Raw genomic sequence first — 17,999 nt, 5'->3', positions numbered from 1 at the left:
CTCAGTACCAACCATTTTGCTGAGAGGTAAATGTTATTAGTTCTATTTTATAGACAAGAAGATGAGAAAGCTTAAACTCTGAAAGGCTGAGTAACTTGCCCACACAGCTGGGATGGGGCACACAAGAGATTCGGACAGGGGTTTGCCTGGCTAGAAGCTCAGCTATGCTGCCACATTGACTCTTTGCCCATCACCATGAGAAGTGTATTTTGGTGTCATAAATAACAGAAAATGTAAGGCCCACTTTTCTTTCCTTTTTCTAGGCCCACTGCCATAAGACTTATTAATGGTAAAAAGCAGAAAAAAATTTTTTTAACAAACCACTTTTCACATGCACTGCTAAAGGAGTAAGACAAATATAAGAACTTAGTCTTGCTGCCCTCGTTGGATGTCAGGGCACATCTGAACATTTTCAAAACATTAAGAGTTTAAGAAATTTCCTACTGGTGTTTTCCAAGCCCTAAGAATGTCTTCAAGATGTTCCAAGGCACCGCTTTATCTTTGTTAGGACGCGACTGCCAGCTCTCGATGGGTAGGTTCAAACAAAGAAATGTTTGCCATAAAATGGCAATCCAGAGGAGAGAGTACACGTTGGAACAGTCAAAACGTAAGTTGCATTACTAACCACCTCACCCTTGTTGTGTTGATATGAACAATGTTATAAACCTTTACTCCAACAATTATTAATACCTTGGCATTCTACCCCTGCTGCCTATGCAGGGAGTTTCAATTTAGCCCCCTGAATGGCTTACTTTGATTTCACTGAATATTAAGGCAGGAAAAATGAAGAATCAAAGCCCAGGCTTTGGAATCCTTCACACCTGAGTCTGAATCTGGTTTGCCACTCACTCACTATAGGACCTTGAGCCTGAGATGTAAGCTCTTCTCAACTTTTGTTTCCTCATAGGGAAAAAGTGAATACAGATAGTGCTGCCTTCACAGGGCTCTCTAAGAATAAAGTGGGATAATGCTTGTTGAGAGTTTGGCACGTAACAAAAGCTCAATAAAAGTTAGCTATGAATGTAATCTTACAGGTCTTCTAGTCAAGGCTATTCATTTAATAGGTATGGAAGGCAAGGCCTAGAAAGTTGGAAATGCTGCACCCAAAGTCACACGGCTGATTCCTGGCAGGGCCCAGAGAGCCCAGGTCTCTAGGCTCCTAGACCCAATTCCAGACCTGCTAAACAATGCATGCAAAGCTTAGTGACCACAGTCTTTCCAAAACTGAAGATCTACTTTGTTAAAACTTGGAAAGTCCAACTGCTTAAGGTGGAAATAGGGGGGCAAGAGGGGAGGAAAGTCAACATGCCTGTGAATGGTTTGAACTTGTTTTCCAGGTCAAACTGCTGCTTTCCCAGAACTCCAAGGTCTATTTTCAGGTCAGGGCAAATTGCATATTCTTCAATTGTCTTGCTGATTTGGAAGATTTTATCAGTTATTGCTTCTGGAGCAGGACCTGGAAATCAAACAGCGAACCATGGGGTCATTTTGTGGGACTGACATGAAAATACAAAGAACACGGAGCTCGTCAACTCCTCTTCACTCACACATTTGCCATTTCATCATTTAGACAGCAAAGTATCAAAATTGTCTAAAAGAAAAATACCATGTTAATGATGATTTGTGCATGGCTTCTCATATTCAGGGACGACAGGATGAGAAGCATTCCACTTTCACCAAAACGAAACAAAGAACCCCCTTGTTAAGGATCAGAACCAGAACACTGGCCTTCCAAGGCCTTGGTTATTGGTTTATCCTAATGAACATAAATGGACTATCCTTCAAAATGACAGCAAACTCACCTCCATTGGAAATATTAAATTTGATTCCAAAATCTCCATTGGGCCCTCCCGGGTTGTGGCTGGCTGTCAGAATGATCCCACCAATGGCTTTGATCTTTCTAATGATGCAGGATACAGCAGGGGTAGAGAGGATCCCATTCTGCCCAATAACCAAGCGACCAATCTAAGAGAAGAAATCCAGACATACACTTTAACACCAATAAACCCAGAACTACTGCACAGAAACAACAGAATAGGCAGAGGAACAAAGAAGTGAACCAGAAAAGATGTTCTTTAATGAACATCCACAGCTTGGATTACTATTATTTTATTACAAAGTAGAATACCGTGTTGAATAACATTATTATTGAAGTAGAATCAGCATTGCTGAACAAGGCCATCCTTTCAGATAGTTTTTGGGGACTTTATAGTTTTAAAATAGTATATGGTCTGGGGGAGCTATAAGGCTCTGGCAAGAAAACACAGAGCATTTGAAACACAGTCTTTCCAGACCAGGTTCATAATTTTCCCTGAAACATTGTTAGAAAACCCACATTTTTATCCAGTTCAATCACACTTTCAAACCACACTGGGGGAGGATATAAATTTAGCTAGTTAAAGAAATCCTACCCAAAGAGAAGCCTTTTTTGTAAACTAAAAAAAAAAAAAAAAATTTAAGTAAAAAGGGCAAGCTTTACATTGAAGAGTTTTACAAAATCTGTCTCATAAATTTATCTTTCCTGCCAAGACTTGATTTTGATATGGTGGTCTCCCCAAAGCAGGAAACACCTACCTATGTGAGGGTGTATGTGGATTGCCTGCTGGCCCTAAGGCAGAAGGTGCTGGGGGTTATTACTGAGTAAACCAGCCAGAACCACCCACAGGGAAGGGCTACAGGTGGCACTTCACTGCATTCTTAACTTGCCTTCCCTTATCTCTCACAGATGCTATCAGCATGGCTCCTAAATCTTCCTTCACTAAAATGTAATTTACATTTGTTTCAACATGACCCACGTTGGGAAAGAAGGAAGAAGTTCTATCAGTTCCTTGAACATACTTGGAGAAAATGCAGCCACTACATAAATAGATTTATAAAATGAGGAGTCTGTGCCCTCCTTCCATTCTCCCTTCTGAGAGAAGGGACAGGAATGTTTTTGAATTTTCCATTTGTTATTTCTTTTGGCCCCACCTAAATAAACATGCTTGAAGAAATGACTTATGGTGGAAGATGTGTCTGATGATACCTGGAATCCCTGGTAAAGTTTGTCTGGGACTGTTACCTTTGCCACACTATAAGTTACTGAAAACTTGACTGCCTTATCACCAACCCCTCCACTGTCAACCACCTCCCAGGAAGTAGCCTGGCTCTCATTTGTCCATCTCAGAACAGTTTTTGTTACACTAATACATTTGTTATGCCCTGCCTCCCTCAGGAAGTGGTAATGACCAGGGTAGGTGCTATAACTAGTCTCCTCCATAGACTAGAGGGACCAGCAGATGGTGTGAAATCAATATTAATGATTATCACTGGGCACAGAGTGCTTTCTAAAAACCCATGGCATTTTCAATTAATTCCCATATATGTTCCCTAGTACTGTTGTATAGATGAAGAAGCTGAGGTCCAGAGTTATGATGCTGCCCATTTGTCGATTCTTCCATCCATCCAAAAGCAATCACAACAAGTGCTTATGGAAAGGTGGTATGGGAGGCACTGGGATAGACGACAGGACACGGTCACATGGCAAATTAGTGGCCATAGCTGGGAGAAGCACTGAAACCTGCCTCAATACAGAGAGAAGAGTAACAACTCACCCTTCTAGCACTTTCCAGGTGTGGTTCTGATAAAGTGAGAGTTTATGGTAGAGCAGTTGTGTAATTTTAACAGGAGGGCCTTAATTAAGAAAGGCAATTTAATCAGTCAGAGTGGCTGGTGGAGTTATCTGGAAATTGTACTTGCGCATCAAGCATACTGACTTTTACTAGGGGTTTATATGTATTTTGCGTGGAAAGGGAGACTGATAAATGAATCTTAAGCTGTACCACCCAGGTCACCCCTTATTCTACCATTCTGTATGGTAAGATCTGCAGTCAGTAATGGTCCAAGACTGAGGGGATAATACCAGGGGTAAGAGTAGGAAAGTCAAGAGACAGAAAGGAGGTCTGCAGTACCTTCTTTCTCTTGAGCCCAAGAAGAGGTACGGCTGGTCAAAGTCTCTCCTTCCAGAGAAGACCCTCTCCTGTGAATCACCCTCAGGAATATTAATCCTCAACCTGATACTGAGGAGATATTACCCACCTTCCTTTAACAATGTCTAGAGCATTGCAACAGCTCCTGACTCAATCCCCCCTTTCTCTCTCCCACCTGTACCTCCCTTACTCTGCTCTGGCTGAATCCATCCTTCCAACTCAGGACCACCTAGTTCATCTGTTTTAAACCATAGTTCTTACTATGTCCTGCCTCTACTCAAAAACCTTCCCTGTAGAATACAATCCAGAAATTCCAATTCTAGCTATTGACACGAAAGAAAGCAAGGACTGAAACAGACAACTTGCACACCCAAGTTCATTGCAGAATTAATCACAATAGCCAAAGGCCCATCAACAAATGATGGTATATGCATATACAAAATATGGTATATACATATTATGGAATATTATTCAGCCTGAAAAAGGAATGAAATTCTGATACATGCCACAATATGGATGAACCTTGAAAACACTATATACTAAGTAAAATAGGCCAGACACATATAGACAAGTATTGGATGATTCGATTTACATGAGGTACTTAGACGAGGCAAACTCATAGGCAGAAAGTAGAACAGAGGTTGCCAGGGGCTGAGGGAGGGGAAATGGGAAGTTATTGTTTAGTGGGTATAGTGTTTCAGATGGGATGAGAAAAAAGTTCTGGAAAAGGATAATGGTGACGGTTGCAGAATATTGTGAGTGTAATTAATACCACTGAAGTGTGCACTTAAAAATGGTTGATACACTAAATTCTGTGTTATGTATACTTTACCACAAAAAATAAAAAATTTTAAAAACAGAAAAAATCTTCCCTGGCTCCCAGTGTCTACCAATTTAGAGATCACTCTGTCTACCCGGTACTGAAAGTCCCCCATCAAACAGCTCTTCCTGCCCTTCCTTCCCCTTCTTGCTACTCTCTCCCTGAATAACAGAACTCACACTGCCAGGCTGGATACCTCGCTGTTTGCCCAGCATTTGATAGTCAAACATAACAGGAGCAAACTTAATTTTCCTTGCAATTAAAATAGGGCCTGGTGTTTTCCTATGTTTCACAAAACAAAAACAAAAAGAAAAACAAGTTCCATTTTCTTTGCCCTGCTAGTCATATACACATATTCTTATTTCTAAACATATCTCTAAGTTTAAAGCTCTGGAAGCCAAATGAGATATCAGTATTGTAAATGGGGCCCCACCAATGTCTTATTTTATACATTAAAATTTCCTATACTTTTTAGCTCCCAGAAGCGTCATGAAAAAAAAAAAAAAACTCTCTTGTAAATGCAGACAGCTCTATGTAAATAAAAACAAAAGGAAACTTCTAACAAAGGCAAATTATATTTTACAATCCATAGATGCACAAAATGAAAGTGTAATAAAGAGAAAAAAAATGATATGATTTCCATTTTAGCTCACAAGGCTGAAAAGTCTTCTGAGAATCAGCCCAAGGGGGAAGTGGGTATCGACAGAGGTGAGGAAGGCACACTGACTCCTATCAAAATCTGTGGCAATACATTATCTTTCCTTTACATTTCCCCCCTAACGCTCTGTCCACAATCAAAGGGACATTAAAATAGTCAGAAATGAGGATATGTTAGAAAGGAGAAATCGAACTATCTAGGATTTGATAGGTTTTATCAGATCAAAGTGCTTTATTGGTCCACTCATGTTTTAAGTAATCCAGTTCAGTTGCATGAGTGCTTTAAATGCAATACTATTTTAAATAAAGAATGCCCTTGAGAAGATTTGAAAATATTGCTTGGGCTGCCACAGCTCTAACAAATAGGCAGTTGCCATATTTAGTCAATTATTATCACTTAAATGCATTATTTAGCAAACCTTCAGATCGTAAATCTGAGCAAGTCTATAGGGTCTGCTGAATTACACATTCCTACCACCTCTTCCACATCCTTCAGCTCCACACAAAAATGAAATGAAGCCAAATATATCACAGCAAAGGGGACAGTGTACCAGATCCACTCAACAATCTAGATATATGCGGAGAAATAATGTTCCTTTCATTCTTTCTCTAAAGATTAAAAGCATCTTAATACCGTTCCCTCCACAGCTCTCCTCAAAGGTGAAATTTATAGCATGTCACATTTTATCTTAAAAATGTGTATGCTTCATAATAACTTCATATTTGAGTGCTTTATCAGCAATTTTTACATGAGAGGCATTCAGATTCTGAAAGTGGGTATGAAGGAAACTTTGCATTATAACTACAATCATTTTTAAATTTCATTTGGTGGTGTGTTTTTGTTTTTAATTTGGGTTTTGCAATCATACCTGTTCGGCGTATTATTGAAATAGACTGACGATGAATGTCTAACATATTTGGTTGCCATGCTAAATTTTTATGTTCTCAGAACCAGAATCACTCCCAGAAAGGAAATACAACAGATTTTTAAAATTTATGAGTTCTGAGGGGCTGTGTGCTCCAAATTATTGCTAAGTATAGCCTAAAACACTAAAAATATATTTTTGGTCCCACAGAGGAATCTGCAGAGCAAAAACAGCAATGTCCTGATGCCCACCTTACAGCAAATCAGTGGGACTGTGCAAATTGTTAGATTATCAAGATCAATGCTTTCTGGCACAAGATTCCTTCTGATTTGGTTAATTCAGGCAAGGCAGTTTTTCACAATGCAGAGCTGTTAGCAGAGCCTCCTTATATTATAGTCTTACAGGAGTTATTAACTCTACCCTGCTGCACAAATTCACTGCACACAGGGCTTCTTTGTGTCCAAGGTCATTATAAGCAGGTTCCCCTGTAACAGGTCCTCTTGGTAGGCTTATACCTAACATTTTCCAATCCCCTCCTGGCATTTCTGCATGACTACCAGGATCCACAAACAACAGCATGCCCTGGCTTTTGTTTTCCTGTTTGACAAGTGACTGAACTTCAACAAGGAAGCCATTGAAAGAAAACAAAATCCTCCTCTCTCTACTACTCATTGGAGCTTTCTTACATAGGATAGGGTACCCCTCGGGACTAGTTAGAATGTAGATAAGAGAGCTTAAGGCTGGGGGTGTGCTTTAAATGTCTAAAAGGCAACAGGTATTTTTTCAAGCAAGAGGCACAGAGTACAACAAAGAGCCGAACTTACATTCCCATATCCCAATGTGACTAATGTAATTTCAGGAGTAATATTACGAAACACATTCTCTGAAGTCACAATGAAACACTAACTGGATGTTAGTAGAACTGAAGTGTATATAACATACAAATCTGTGTACTCTTGTATATTTCTGCAAAATGAAGAAAGAAACATATGTGGAGAGCCAGAAACATAACAATACTTATATACCAACCCCATTAGCGGCCGCCATCTGCACTATTGTTTCTATCGCCGATTTATTAAAATACCTCCCATCTCCACCAACTACCAGTGAGGATCCCTGGCGATCTTTAAGGTCTATGGAAAAAAATAGACTCTGGATGAAATTCTCCAGATAACATGGCTTCGCCTCAAAACAATAGGTTTTCTTCCGTAATCCACTAGTTCCTGGTTTCTGGTCATAGTAGGGAGCAGTAGCAAAAGTCAACAGAGGGAGAGGACCTTCTTCCATTTTTCTGTATTTTCCAGAAATCCATTCATCAAAATCACTCATCTTTCATTTTCACCACTTGGCTCAAAGAGGGTGTCCAGAAAGCAGTCAGGGGTCCTCAAAATAGTCTGTCTGAACCTGAAGCTGCAACAGTGTCATCTGAGTAAGTAAATAGAGGTCGTGCCTGGATGAGGAAGCTGGGTTAATTCCTTGCTGTCGTCACCCCTTGAGAAAAGTTAAGGGCCACACACCCACCCACACCCACACACAAAGCACAACTTCCAAGCTGTTTTGGTGAGGACACTTCTGCCCACATAACCACGTCAAATACCCTTCAATTATTTTTGCTTCATTTCCCCATTAGGTAGCTCCAAAGGATACTGCTTGTGGCAGACGTCAGTCACAAACACCAGATGGCTGCCAGACTCCACTCTCAGAGCCCAGGCAGTGATGGAGCAAGTCCAGTCCCAAGAAGCAGGCTCGTTGTTGAACAGGACACCCTGGTGTGGGTCCTTACAGCCCTTGAAGCAGAGTCTCTCTGGGCACTCACCACTGAGAAGGCCATCTGCTGCTACAGTTGTTCGATGCCATGTAGCAAGTTAAAGGTCAATCTTAAAATGGAAGTGAGGGATCTCGGTTACCTCTGGTTTCCTTACATCACATCATTTTGATACCCAAGCAATTTTTTACGTCTTGCATGCAATTCCAATTGGAAGAAAAACAGATTTATTCATTGCCCACCAAGGATTTAACAAAACAGTATTCAGCTCTTCTATCAAGAAGAAAAGATACCTACAAATATGCCCTGAATGGTCAACAGCTTGGTCATTCCCTTGACCTTATGGAAATGTGGGGATGGAAATGCACCAAATCCTTGAAAATGTGGGCAAAACAGGGAGGGGGAAAAACGTATACTTTTCTGAGTGCACGAGGTTTGATCAGGTTATTATCTGGAAAAATAATATGAACATAAGATTACATTTTGTGTCCTCATTTTCTCAGTTTTACACAGACGTGGCTTTTAAGAACACATTTTCAGTGAAGCAGGTTAAGTCCTTTCTTTGCATTTGAAGAACCTAAGATGTCTGAAAACATTCTACCTGAATAAAGTTATTATCCAACCCCCATCTGATCCTTAAGATTTTATTAATAATCTACTTAAATGCATACACGTTCTTTACCTGGTTCAGCAGAAGCTGACAATTACAGAGCTCCGCTGTCAAGGTTTTGGTGAACTTGCTAAGGATGTTTGAAAAGTCAACCAGCACCAGTTACGCCACATGTTTGGAGAGTCTGACATGCATTACAGTCCAGGTTTTCAAGTGAAACATGAATAACCCCTTGATAAACAAAATCCGAGGGGTGCCTGGGTGGCTCAGTTAGTTGGGCATCTGACTTCGGCTCAGGTCATGATCTCACAGTTCATGAGTTCGAGCCCCGCGTCGGGCTCTGTGCTGACAGCTCAGAGCCTGGAGCCTGCTTCGGATTCTGTGTCTCCCTCTCTCTCTGTCCCTCCCCCACTCACACTCTGTCTCTCTGCCTCTCAAAAAAAAATAAATAAAAATAAACATTAAAAAAAAAATCTGAGTATTTTTCTGCTAATTTGTCAAGCCAGGACCAAAAGCCAACAAGACTGGGAGCAGCAGACTGTCCTAAGGCAAGAACGTCCCTGTGGTTCAGGGGCTGCTCTGTGCAGGGCCAGCAGAATGAACAGGCCCAGGAGCTGGAGCCCACTGGCAAGGAAGCCTGGTCTCCTTCACGTGACAAATAGGGCTGGCCCACGTGCAGGGAAGACCTCGAGACAGAACATTAAAAAATTCACAAGACCATGTCTATTTAGTTGAAGACCAGTCAGCCAACAGACACTTGTTACAGTTTATTTTGGGGTCTTAGTTTTTAAAAATAAAATTCTCTAGAAATTAATTTATGAGCCGAGCTTGCTGTATGAACAGTAGTTTACATACCTACTGTATTTCAACTTAAAATAAATGCATGCTTGATTCATTTTTTTTTAAAAGTTTGGTGCTAAGTTTTCTGGTTTTAGGTTCGTTTGCAAACTATACCAGCATATGTGTCTTGACATATTTAATAACAAATCAAGATTTATGAAATAGCAACCCAATAATCTTTTCATTGGGAATAATAGAGCAACCAACCACATAATTGGTAGTTTTCTTAACAAGAAATCCCAGGGTAGACTTAGGGGCATTTGGTCACAAGGGTGCTCCGACATCCCCAGCTGAAGCTTCTCTGCCCATATATTCCAGCATGTTCTCTGCTGGTGGTCTGCCACTCTCTCAGTGCAGCTCTTTCTGAAGCTGGAACCAAGAAAGTATCACTCTTCTGGGGTTTTTTTTCCCCATGCATTGATTTTATTTACAGTTTCTCGTTAATGCAAATCAATTTCATAAAATGAGAAGTTATGAAAAATCAAGGCATAATTATGCAAATTCAAAATAGATGTTCAATGCAAAAATTACAAGCATAAAAGTGGGTTTGTTCACAGCATGAGATCCAACAGATCTTGCTTCAAAGGATAGGAATCATTTGTTTTTTTTTTTCTTGAAGACTATGGCCACGTCACATGCTAGAACACCTCAGCTTACCAGTGAGGTGTTTTCTCATAGGAACCACAACGTGTTTCTAAAAATGTTTTTTTACACTGTAAAGTGTCCTAAAAGCCACACTTTTCCAGAATCAAACCCGCTCTTGCACCTAGCACCGGTTGCTAACCATCTAAAAACTGATACAGAAAGTATTCCAAATGTAACTATTCTGATTCTTAAAAGTAAAAAACTTTCACAAGGTAGTTTAGAAAGAAATATTGCAAACCAGTAATGCTGGAGTTCTTCCAGTCTGAACCTTCCACATACTAGATACGCCACCTTAGGGTTGATGTCATTTCGGGATTTTTAAATCTACCTCCCCTGTAGATCATCTTCATATTAAAAAAATATATATTTAACACCAGAGGAAACAGAAGTGACTGAGCACCAGGGGATCATATATGCTGAACCTGTGGAATCCGGTCACTAGGTGAACCCACTATATCCCTCTTGCATGGAAATATCTATGTGGGCACATAGACCTTTTTACCTTCCTGTGTATGAGCCAGCCTTCCAGCGAGGCATGGACCGGGGAAGATTCCCTCTCTCACGGCTCTTGCACATGTCAACGAATACCCAGCAATTTAAGTGTACGCTGAAGCTAAGCCCCCAGAGGAAAGAGTTCTATATCCCAGAACAGAGAATAATGTTGTCAGCAACTACATATGCCTGGCACAGTGTTTGTCAATATGCAAAACTAAAGCATCATAGCCCTTGCCCTAGAAAAGCTTCTATTCTAAAAATGGGCCGGAGCCGTAATTTTATGGACACTGTAGAACTCAACCCCATATAAAAATATTACCAGAGGCAGCAATGCTAGATGGACTGTGAAGTGTGGTAAAAAAAAGAAGGGGCATTAAGAACATGAAGCTTCTACGACGCTCAGACTAAGTGGGGCAGCTATTAAGAAACTCATTTGTTTTAGCTCTCCAGCAAAGGTTGAACTTCATCTTCGGAAACGTTACTGTCGAGCATAGCGAACCCAATTTGGCCTAATGAATTCGCCTGCATCGCCAGTACTCCCTTCACAATGACACAAATTACATTTAAACCATATGGGGGATTTAAGGATTACTCCCTTCAGACAAGGAACTTTCGTACTGGTCTTGGGTCCAATCAATTTCACGACGGCAGAGTTATGAACCCCTTCGCTCCCAGGCTCACAAAGACTCCAGCCCCCATTCTCATCTGCAGGCACCTTCCTAGCAGAACACAACAGAGACTGTAGACTGACTTGCCAATCCTTTCTTCGCTCTCTCTTTCTTTCCATCAGTTAAGTACTTATTGGGTAGCTAACTACTATGTCCCAGGCTTCCTGCGAGGGCTGGACCCAGCCCCTGAACAGGTTCACCTCTTCACACCAAGAGCTCTTCTTTAGCTGATGCCACAGTAGTGGACGTGGGGGATGGGCTGTCCACAGTGGTGGAGGCTGTCTCTAGGTGTAAGCACGAGAAAGAATGCTACTAATTGGGCTAAAAGCAGCAGGGATCATCACACCCCCAGCCTGAAGCCCTGCACTTGTGACAGCTGCAGGTGCCTGCCTGAGTGGTTGGGGTGTGTGACCCAAGTGATGGGAAACACTCATTCATTTCTCCCACCAACAGTAAGAAAGCATGTAGTAAATGCCGGCCCCAGGCAAGGCAGTGCAGGACGATGCAAAGACCACAGGTTTAGGAGCCAGATACAACCAGGGCTCAAATTTTTGACTTTAAACTGCATGAGAAATTCAATCTTGAGCAAGTTCCTTAACTGAACTGAGCCTGTAAAATGGGGACAGCTTTCAAGGTTGTCCTGAGAACTGAATCAGGTTACATATGTGAAAGCACTTTGTGCTGTGTCTGGCATCTAGTAGATTATCAGTGACTGTTAACCCTTCCTTCCCATCCTCCACCTCCCCGTCTCTAAAATGGGATAATAATACCTGCCTCGCAAGGTTTTTGTGATAACGACCCCACCAAATGTCTATGAAAGTCTTTGTGAACTAGAAAACGATGTAAAGATATGAACTTTTTTTTTCATATTTGGGAGGTGGAGGAGGAGAGAAAAAAAGTGCATGGGCCTTTGTTCTTAACAAGTTCATGTCAGGGAGAAGCCATCACAGTGTGGGAGCCATGGCCCTGTCCCAGAGGTGCACGCACAGCCCTATGGCTCTTGAGAGGTTGCAGGACTGGGGTGAGACTGCAGAAATAGTTGGGGCAAGATTACAAAGTCTCATGAACCACACTAAAGTTTATTTTGTAGCTGCCGGAAGCTATGGAAATTTTTAAGCGAAAGGAATCTAAACTGATATGTTTCTGGAAAGTTGGCTGGCTGCCAGTGGCACATCAAATAGCTTAGAGGAGAGACTGGAAGATTAGCCAAGGTCACAAAAAAGGATTCCTTCCTCAGCTGTGGTGGCTCTGAGGATCCTGCTGTTCCTCAGCTGGCTTCCTGTACAAGACTTCTACTTGAATACTTCCAAGCTTTGCCTGTTAAATAAGGAATTTTAATTTATTTTATTTTTTAAAGTTTATTTATTTTGAGAGAGAGAAAGCACAGGCGGGGGACGGGCAGAGAGAGAGGGAGCGAGAGAATCCCAAGCAGGTTCTGAGCTGTCAGACAGACACGGCACGGCGCTCAATCTCACGGTTCACGAGACCATGACTTGAGGTGAAATCAAGAGTCAGGCACCTAACCGACTGAGCCACCCAGGTGCCCCGTGACAAAGAATGTTAAAAGTAAATAAATGCATTTGATTTACAAATTTGAAATGTTCATAGGAGTTTGAGCAAATGAGTTTATAACTAAGATCACATGCACACACACACACAAAAACCTACCAGCTCACACTGACAACCATGTCAGCGGAGGAGAAAGAAACAAAGCAGATGTGCCGAGATAAACAGAGAGGGTAGGCAGAGAGTGGCTGCAGGGCTTCCTCCTGCCTCAGGCTCCTGTGAGACCCAACTGTCCACTCCACCCCCGGCTTTCAGGAGGCCCCTCTCTAACCTTATGGAGCCACCCTCTTGGCAACTCACTGCAGTCGGCCTCGCTTCCTAACACGTGCTATTACTTGCCGCTCTTCACTCTGTTGAGTGGGCCTCAGTGGTGCCTGGCTCCCATCTGGCAGCTCGGAGGCAGGCTCCACCGGCTGGCCCATCCAGGCAAGAAGAGGAAGAGAGCAAAGTCCTTCTCTTTCTCCCTTTCATTTAAAAAAATTTTTTTTCATATTTATTTATTTTTGAAAGAGAGAATCGCTTCTCGGCCTTTTGGCTAAGATCAAGTGTATTTTTGAAAGAGAGAGACACAGTGCAAGCAGGGGAGGGGAAGAGAGAGAGGGAGCCACAGAATCGGAAGCAGGCTCCAGGCTCTGAGCTGTTAGCGCAGAGCCCGAGGCGGGGCTCAAACCCACAAACCATGAAATCATGACCTGAGCCGAAGTCGGACGCTCAACCGACTGAGCCACCCAGGTGCCCCCCTCTCTTTCTCCCTTTGAGCAAACTCAGTCAACAGTAAGGAGACAGAATATCATTTACTATTAGGGTGAACGTTGGGCAAAATACCTAAGTTCTTGGTGCCCCACCTTCTCATATTTAAAATAGCGACTGTAAATAGTACTTACTTAGACTTACTGTGATCGTTTTGCAATATATACAAATATCAAATCATTACCTTGTACACCTACAAGCAATATGATATTACAGGTCAACTATACATCAATGTGTGTGTGTGTGTGTGTGTGTGTGTGTGCCAAAACCTGGGAATTATACATCAATTTAAACAATGTATCCTTGGGGCACTTGGGTGGCTCAGTCAATTAAGCATCCAACTTCAGTTTGGGTCACGATCTTGCAGTCTATGAGTTCAAGCCCTGCATCGGGCTCTGTGCTGACAGCTCAGAGCTTGAAGCCTGCTTCAGATTCTGTGTCTCCCACTCTCTCTGCCCCTCTCTCTCTCATGTTCTGTTTCTCTCTCAAAAATAAATAAACATTAAAAAAAATTTAAACAATTCATCCTTTAAAGAGAGTTTAAAAAATAAAGAAAAACTAGTATATACTGCATGGTTTTTGCATAAAGATACAATGACTTAATAAATGTAAAGAACTTAGCATGGCTGTGGTGAGCCCTACATAAGGGTTAGCTTTTTTAACTGCCCCAAACCCATCTGAAACTATGTAGCAGTGTTCCATACCTATCAATGGGTATAGTGTTTTAACAGAGTTAGGAAATGTCCTTTAAAGAAATGGAGAAGTCACATTAAACTATAAAGAAGGTACAAGGTCTGAAGAATTCCAAGGGCCATGTGGCTCAAAGCTGTACAGAATCTCAGGTTCAAAAAAGACTCCTGAAGCATATTTTGACATCAAAAACAAACAAAACCAATGCATCAGAGCGTACACATCTTTTAGCATCTGTCTGTCATCCATCTGTTTATTCACCCACGTATCCAATATCTACTATAAAACTGACTTGCTCCATTCATTTTATCAAACATTGTGCACCACGGGAGGACAGACTCCAGTCATTAAGAAACTTTTGCTCTAAAGAGAGACATAGATAAATCAACAGATTGTTTTTTTAAAAAAGGGGACTAAGGGGCACCTGGGTGGCTCAGTCAGTTGAGCGTCCCACTTCAGCTCAGGTCATGATCTCACAGTCTGTGAGTTCGAGCCCCATATCGAGCTCTGTGCTGATGGCTCAGAGCCTGGAGCCTGCTTCCGATTCTGTGTCTCCCTCTCTCTCTGCCCCTTCCCTGATCATGCTCTGTCTCTCTCTGCCTCAAAAATAAATAAAACATTAAGAAAAAAAATTAAAAAAAAAAAAAAGGGAGTAAGATGGGGCACCTGCGTGGCTTGGTCGGTTGAGCATCCAACTTCGGCTCAGGTCATGATCTCACCATTCATGAGCTTGAGCCCCACATTGGCCTCACTGTTATCCGTGTGGCCATTTCAGATCCTCTGTCCCCTTCTCTCTCTGCCCCTCCCCCGCTCATGCCCTCTCTCTCTCTGTCTCTCTCTCTTTCTCTCAAAATAAATAAATATTTTTAGAAATTAAAAATTAAAAAATTAAAATTAAAAAATGGAGTAATAAGTGCTAATCTGGGAGCTCAAGAGGGATTTATGAGCTCCTGAAGGAGAAAGAGAATATAAGAAAGGCATTCCCTACCTCCACAAATCCCATCCTTAATTCATATGATTAAACCTAAAAACAACCTTTGAAGTTGCACAGGGCTTCCTACATATTACTCACTATATACTGCACTGTAAAGAGGGCTCCTGTTTTATTAGAAATTACCAGTATTCAACCATTTTGACCTATAAAAGAGGCCATTTATATGGCTCATATAAAATTTTTATATGTATCTTTTATTTCCTTTTTGGAACACCCTCAAGAAAATTTTCATTTAACTCCCTTAAGAGTATTCATTTGGAGCTAAAAGAGTATCTTTCCATATTCTGGATATTACCAGAAACTATTTATGAAAACCCCTTGATTTAAAAAAAAATTAAAAATTAATCAATTTAAAAAGTCAATCTAAAGAACTGCTTTATTTTCAAATTCATTCATGGTTGTGTGTTTCCCTCTTGTGGTGGAAAATGGAAAAACATGCAAGATTTCTCATGACCTCACAAGGGGGCGCACTAGCTGGCCCAGCGGCATGCACAAGTCTAGGGGACCCCATTCTCCTCAAATATAATGGGAATCATGCGCCCTGGAGTTTTGTGGCAGACAGTGGTTGGCCCTCTACGAAATAACTAAAACGTGGTGGAATTTCTGGACTTTTAAGAAGGGTATGGTGAGGTTATTCTCGGTCTCATTAAGGTTTTTTCCAATTACATGGCCTGGTGAAACGAGGATGTCCAGCTGTAAAGGAAGTAAACGGAGATGACCACAAAAAGTGGATGAATTTTTCTGTGGAATCTTTGTGAGCCTAAGTTTCTGTAAAATGGGGATAGTAAAACTTCCTTTAAAGGTTCTCAAAGTATGTGAGAAAAGGCATGTAAAGCGTTTACCACAATTGCCTGGCAATACAGTAGCCACTCAATAAATGCTATCTAAGCTACCAAAAATAGAAAGACCTATTGATAAGGGCTGATCACATCCTTCTAATACAGCCTCTGATCTCTAGAGCAAGGGAGACCAGGCAGGAAAAAATTAATGCTATAGGGGGGTCTGGGTAGTGAATATGTATAAGGGGCCAGGGAAAAGGTGATGGAAGGGGAATTTATAGCCCCTGCTCTAGGGCTTTGGAGTCAGACAGGCCTGGGTGTGAATCCTGCCTTTGCCACATTCTGGCTATGTATGGTCTTTCTGGGCTCAGTTTTCCTATTTGTAAAATAGAGACAATGACACCTGCTTTAAAGGTTGTTGTATATAGGAAACAATCACAGTAGGTCGGTGTGCTGGGCAGTGTTCCAAGTGCTTTACAAGCATTAACTCATGAGATGTTCACAACAACACTGTAAGATCAAGGCTGTCATTCTCAGCCCGTATCTTACGGACATGGACACAGATGACACAGATTTATCATCTGCCCAAGGCCAAACAACTGGGAAATTGTGGAGATGGGTCTTAAACCCAGACAATCTGGCTCTAGAGCCCACACTCAACCATCATGCTGTGCTGCCTCTCACTGTAATATGTGGCCATGTAAATGGTAAGTACTCAATAAATAATAGCTTTGTAAACAGCGATCTAAAGAACTATGGGTATTTTCTCCCCTCTGAACATTTATAGGAATTCCTGGGATGAACAGCATCTCAAGTGGGCAGCAAGGTACTCTCTCCTACCCTTATGGCTTAAGTGCAAACAGGCTTCAGAGAAATAAAAAGTTGGACTGCAACATAAAAAAGTTTGGGAACCCTCAGACTACAGCTGTAGATAACTCTATTAAAAATGTCTACCAGGGCGCCTGGGTGGCTCAGTCAGTTAAGTGTCCAACTTGGCTCAGATCATGATCTCATCGTTCATGGGTTCTAGCCCCGCATCGGGCTCTTTGCTGTCAGCACAGAGCCTGCTTTGAATCCTCTGTCTCCTGCTCTCTCTGCCCCTCCCCTGCTCTCTCTCTCTCTCTCTCAAAAATAAATAAAAGTTTTTTTTTAAATGTCTACCTTGAGGAATATGGCATAGTGGAAATCTGGGTTTGAATCCCAACTCTTGATAATTTTTAGTATGTTAGTGATCTTGGGCATATCACTTATCCTCTATTTCTTCACCTGTGAAACAGGGATATAAACCAGGCTCTCAAGAGTTGTTGAAAAGGGGGCACCTGGGTGGCTCAGTCAGTTGAGCATAGGACTTTGGCTCAGGTCATGATCTAGCAGTTCATGGGTTTGAACCCTGTGATGGCTCTGTGATGCCAGCTCAGAGCCTGGACTCTGTTTCAGATTTTGTGTCTCCCTCTTTCTCTGCCCCTCCCTGACTCACACTCTGCCTACCACTCTCTCAAAAATAAATAATAATGAAACATTAAAAAAAATTTTAAAGAGTTATTGAAAAGATTGGGGTGACTGGATGGCTTAGTCAGTTAGGCATCTGACTCTTGGTTTCATCTCAGGTCATGATCTCCCTGTTTGTGAGTTCGAGTCCCGAGTTTGGCTCTGTGCTAACAGTGCGGAGCTTGCTTGGAATTCTCTGTCTTTACACTCTCTCTCTCTCTCTCTCTCTCTCTCTCTCTCTCTCTCTCTGCCCCTCCCCTGCTCGTGAGCGCTCTCTCTCTCTCTCTTTCTCAAAATAAATAAACTAGAAAAAAAATTGTTGAAAAGATTAAATGAGAACGTACAAAGAGCTTATAGCACAGTGCAGAGCACTACATGTAGGTTCTCATGCAGGCTCA

The 17,999-nt window shown here is 41.7% G+C and overlaps 1 protein-coding gene across 3 annotated transcripts in view; it reads right to left on the bottom strand.

Moving 5' to 3' along the window:
• The window catches only part of PGM1 (phosphoglucomutase 1), a 65,940-nt gene that overhangs the window by 29,759 nt on the left and 18,182 nt on the right, over window positions 1-17,999 (bottom strand). Inside the window, exons 1-3 of one of the 3 annotated variants that reach the window (XM_043575170.1) lie at window positions 7,341-7,735; window positions 1,803-1,965; window positions 1,310-1,456 (exon numbers count right to left, since the gene is read on the bottom strand). In XM_043575170.1, coding sequence (XP_043431105.1) covers window positions 1,310-1,456; window positions 1,803-1,965; window positions 7,341-7,640 — 610 coding nt within the window. In that variant the 5' untranslated portion in view covers window positions 7,641-7,735. Of the gene's footprint in view, window positions 1-1,309; window positions 1,457-1,802; window positions 1,966-7,340; window positions 7,736-17,999 lie in introns of those variants that run through there. The other 2 variants (XM_043575171.1, XM_043575172.1) reach the window with 2 other exon arrangements.

The sequence above is a fragment of the Prionailurus bengalensis genome, chromosome C1 (genome assembly GCF_016509475.1).
Source record: "Prionailurus bengalensis isolate Pbe53 chromosome C1, Fcat_Pben_1.1_paternal_pri, whole genome shotgun sequence".
NCBI lineage: Eukaryota > Metazoa > Chordata > Mammalia > Carnivora > Felidae > Prionailurus > Prionailurus bengalensis.
This window is presented reverse-complemented; position numbering and strand designations above follow the sequence as displayed.